The sequence below is a fragment of the Octopus bimaculoides genome, chromosome 18, assembly GCF_046866305.1.
Source record: "Octopus bimaculoides isolate indiv1 chromosome 18, ASM4686630v1, whole genome shotgun sequence".
Lineage (NCBI taxonomy): Eukaryota > Metazoa > Mollusca > Cephalopoda > Octopoda > Octopodidae > Octopus > Octopus bimaculoides.
Genome location: NC_142945.1, coordinates 1,590,837 through 1,595,836, shown reverse-complemented (window position 1 = coordinate 1,595,836; position 5,000 = coordinate 1,590,837). Strand labels below are relative to the sequence as shown.

Sequence of the window (5,000 nt, the reverse complement as noted above, 5' to 3'; positions counted from 1 at the left end):
GAAACGAAACCCTCACATTTCAACAAACGCCATCACGTCCATTACACTTATGTCTTTTCCACATAAACATTGCTCTACACCTCCACCACCTATACGTACACATTATCTATTTACTACACTCAAACACTTCAATTTCTCTTCCGTTCTAGCTTCACTACACCTAACCTACACCTCCTCACATGATCTGTGTCGCAACCTCAAACCAATCCACCACTCTTTAGTCCTGGTTATCACCACTCATCCTTACATGTTCGTTTGTTAATCTTCACGAAACCACATTTTTCAACCACATTATCTTCCTCCACCCATTGCCTATTCCCTAGCCCCGGGCCATGGGTCGTCCAGATAGACATGGGGTACGATAAGATCAAATAAAGTTTAAAAACCGAATAATAAAATTAAAATGTCGTGGGGTTACTCAGGAAATTGCGTCGGGGTTATAAGGTTATGTGCAAAACACACTCACGCACACACACATACACACAGAGAAAGCAAGTGATAGATAAATGTGTACGTGCGTGTGTGTGTGCGCGTGTGTGTGTGTATCATATATATGTACACACACACACACACACACACACACACACACATATCTATATATATATATATACGTACATATATTCTGCCTGCACATACGTGTTCGTAAATTATATGTATACACAGACACACACGCACGCACATAAAGGCTCACACGCACACACACATACACACACACACACACACACACACACACACACACACACACACACACACACACACACACACACAAATCCATATATTGTGAAGCTGTGAGTTGCAACAGATTGAATCATCGCCGAACGGCGAATAAATAAACTTTGCATAGATTCAATGAGTAAGAGTTCCGTCGTTTTCTTTTTTTTTTTTGTTTTAAACTTTTGTATGTATTTGCTTTTCTTGATATTTGTATATGTGTATAGGTCTGCATATATACATATGTCTATGTGTGTGTGTGTGTGTGTGTGTGTGTGTGTGTGTGTGTGTGTGTGTGTGTGTATGAGTCGCTATATGTATGTGTATGTGTGTGTGTTTGACTGAAGATAAAGTCATTATATTGAGTTGTAAATCAGAAACAGCGACAAATATATATTAAAGTACATCTTGATTCTACGCATGCACACACACACACACACGCACACACACACACACACACACACACACATATATACACACAGGCATGCTCATTGGTGTGTATCAACGACTGAGCGAAACCAACATTGACCATTTTATACCAAAGAAAGAGTTATTACCATTATTTATGACCGTTGCTTCATGGAATTATTCATGATTATTGAAATGTTGCTGTTGCTGTTGTTGTTGTTGTTGTTGTTGATAGTTCTGTTGTTGCTCTTGTAATTACTGCGCTTACTCTTCTGGATACTGCAGTTATTATTGTTATTGTTGTTATTGTTGTTGTTACAGTTTTTATTTTACTGTTATTAGTGTTGTTATTGTCGTTACAGTTGCTGCTGCTGTTGCTCTTCTTCTTCTTCTTCTTCTGGCGAATTGTGACAGACAAATGAATAAAGATTGAAACAACATGAGGAATAACGAGAAGAAGAAGAAGAAGAAGAAGAAGAAGAAGAAGAAGAAGAAGAAGAAGAAGAAGAAGAAGAAGAAGAAGAAGAAGAAGAAGAAGAAGAAGAAGAAGAAGAAGAAGAAGAAGAAGGATAGTGTTAGCAGGTGAGAATGAAGGGTAGGACTCCGAAATAGCCAGATACATGCGATGCATAACTACATGCATGCATACATACACACATGCATACATACATTCATGCAGACACATGCATACATACACACACATACATACATGCATACACACACATTCATACATACACATATACATACACACACATACGTACACACATACACAGACACACACACATACATACACATGCACACATGAGTAGATACGCATACATATATACACATCCATACATAGATAAGCACACTGGAAAGCAAATTTACTATTTGGACGAAAGAGAAAGAGAGAGAAAGAGAGAGAAAGAGAGGGGAAGAACTGAACGGTAGAGTGGACCCAAAAGAAAAACAAGGAAAAAGAAAGTATTTTTAAATATGGCGGGGTCATAATTTGGTGGAGCGGGAGTGGGGGTTGGGTGAGTAGGGGCAAAATAGCAAACAGTTTGTCGGAATGGCAGAGATCATAATATTGGATCTGGCACTTGCTATCCAATGGTGGATCAGTGATTTGTTTAGCAAGCATGCCACCATATTTTAAGTGTTCAATATCTCGTCCCAAACAGTTGTTAAACGTTAATAAGATTTTAATCTCATTCAATGAATGATGAATTGGTTGAGAAGACCTCAACAAAACCCAATTTAAATGACTCACTTTTCCTTGGTCACCGCTTCACTGGATTCGGGCAACCGACTTTCACTCTGTCTGTCTGCCTGCCTGCCTGCCTGCCTGCCTGCCTGCCTGCCTGTCTGTCTGTCTGTCTGTCTGTCTGTCTGTCTGTCTGCCTGCCTGCCTGCCTGCCTGCCTGCCTGTCTGCCTGTCTGTCTCCGTCTTTTACGCTGCAAGTTTCTTATTTCTAACTTAACTTCTCTCTCGTCAATTCTCTTTGGCCTGTATGTATGTATGTATGTATGTATGTATGTATGTATGTAAGTATGTATGTGTATATATATATATATATATATATATATATATATATATGTGTGTGTGTGTGTGTGTGTGTGTGTGTGTGTGTATGATATATATATATACATAGGTAGCTAGATACATACGTACTAGTACGCACACACATACATGTATGTATCCATATTCAGGTAAACAGGCATGCATACATACACACGCGTATATTTTGTATATGCATATACATAAAGTAAATATCCACACACATGGATATACATGTATACATATATACATAAACACATTTATACATGTTTTTGCGTGCGTGCGTATGTGTGTGTGTGTGTGTGTGTGTGTGTGTGTGTGTGTGTGTGTGTGTGTGTGTGTGTGTGTGTGAGTGTGTATAAAGTAGTATGTGTACATGGCCAGTTAATTACTTATCTTAATTATTACAAAACTTAAGCAAATCTATTGTATTGTATTCCTGAACCTAATTCATTTCCAGAAATATGACAATCTTTGACGAAAAAGACAAGAAATGGTGTTAAGAAAAAAGAAATGGAAAATCCATTATTAATTTCCGGACCAGACATAATCTCCACGGTTTGTTTTCGTATCTCATCACCGGAACTGCTAAGGGAAATTGGGACCTTGCTGCTTACCACGACGAATGTTCCAGATGATCCGAAATTAACATGCAAGTGGTTGAGTACTCCACAAGTACGCATAGTTCTCTGGGAGGTTCAGCATGACACAGAGTGTGATAAGGCTGGCCCATTGAATTACAGGTACTACTCTCATTTTTTTGCCAGTTGAATGGACTGGTACAACGTGAAATGAAGTGTCTTGCTCAGGGACACAATGTGCTGCTGGGTATCGAACTCCTGATCTTACAATCGTCAGCTAAATGCCCCTAACCACTAAACCATGCATCTTCACAGACTATAACTGATGAACAACAACAACAACAACAACAACAACAGTTGGTAGAATATGGGACGGGGGTGGGGTGATTGGTTATTGAGCCTAACATGGTTACAAATTAATCGATTTGTATGTAATTACAGGAATCGATATGGTTGAAATTAGATTACTAGTTTTAGATGAAATCGATTCTGATCAAACTAGTGGTTGTTGGGTAGATTTCACTGAGGAACACAGTGCAACTGTCAGTAACTGAATATTCTAGAAACTGTAGAATACTGGGGTAGAGGTGTATGTGTGGGTAGAGGTTGGGTCGATATGTGCGCGAGGGAAGGGGATCGTTGCATGCTGTCTTGAGAGACAAGACACACCCAGTTTTCTGACTCATCCAACTCCAGACACCAACTTTAACATTTTGACCGCCAACAACTCTTGTTTCGTTGCCATAATTAAATTAAGGAATCGATGGACTCACCACCGACATATTGTAATTAGCAATCGGAGAAATGTAATCAACGATGGCCGAAGGGATACGGTGTACACGACAACCAGAAACGAACGCAAGAGTTCAAGTTCTGTCAACGGCATAAGGATGAATTGCTTAGGCAAGACACATAACTCTCACGAGTCAACCAAAGAACTTCTAATTGATTGACTTAGTAAAAACAACAGATAAATTTTCCCCAGTCTATGTTTTAAAATAGGGAAGAGACATTGGATAATGTAATCCTAGGTAACCGAAGAAGACTTGGTGGCCACGGCTAGAATGGTTTTGATTATAGTTCTGATCAAGCTGGGTCAACCAAGGGTTAAAGAACAACAATTTAACGCCTAATAGCTGTGTCCATCTCGCCCATAATAGTCTGTTGCTGTTTTTGTTAACTCCAAACCATCCTTGATCGATCAGATCTATGGTCAAAGATGTTCCAGCTATGGCCATCCAGCCTTCAGCCATGTTAGAGACTACCTTGAACATTAATCCATCGCCCGGTCTAATCCCTTCTCGTATCCTTAGTCTCTTTTAAAAAAACCCGCCCCGTCACAAGCAGTCAGGACGAGTGGCGCTAGAGTTCGCTGGTCTGTAACGAGGAAGACAATTCATCGCACAAGGAAAGTTATCCATGAAAGTTCCATGCAGGGGCAGGATGTGGGTAAATACGTCTATTTTCCCTTTCATACAAGCAGAATTAATGAGAATTAATAAGAGAGAATGGTTCTATGTAATTGCTGTATTTGCTAGCAATATCAGCTAAATTTTCTGCAAATAACAGCCATTTTTAGAAAAGAATGATAACGAAGCTCTAGATTAATATGAAGTGGTGATCATGGCTTGAACGCATTTGTTCATAGGTCTGCCCGAACATGATACTGGCATAGGGTCTAACCAACGACAAAAACAACATTTTCTGATACCAATGTTCCGGAAAAGTTTAGGTATACAAAATAACAGCGTATGGTTCAT

The 5,000-nt window shown here is 39.4% G+C and overlaps 1 protein-coding gene across 7 annotated transcripts in view; it reads left to right on the top strand.

The window, feature by feature from the left end:
• The window catches only part of LOC128249915 (uncharacterized), a 58,416-nt gene that overhangs the window by 11,383 nt on the left and 42,033 nt on the right, over positions 1–5,000 (top strand). For 5 of the 7 annotated variants that reach the window (XR_016244901.1, XR_016244902.1, XM_089365586.1 and 2 more), the window contains exon 2: positions 1,482–1,701. Coding sequence is in view for 5 of the 7 variants with exons in the window: in XM_089365586.1 (XP_089221712.1) it covers positions 1,559–1,701 (143 nt within the window). In the remaining 2 variants the exon portion in view is untranslated. Of the gene's footprint in view, positions 1–1,461; positions 1,702–5,000 lie in introns of all 7 variants that reach the window. The other 2 variants (XM_089365588.1, XM_089365587.1) reach the window with 1 other exon arrangement.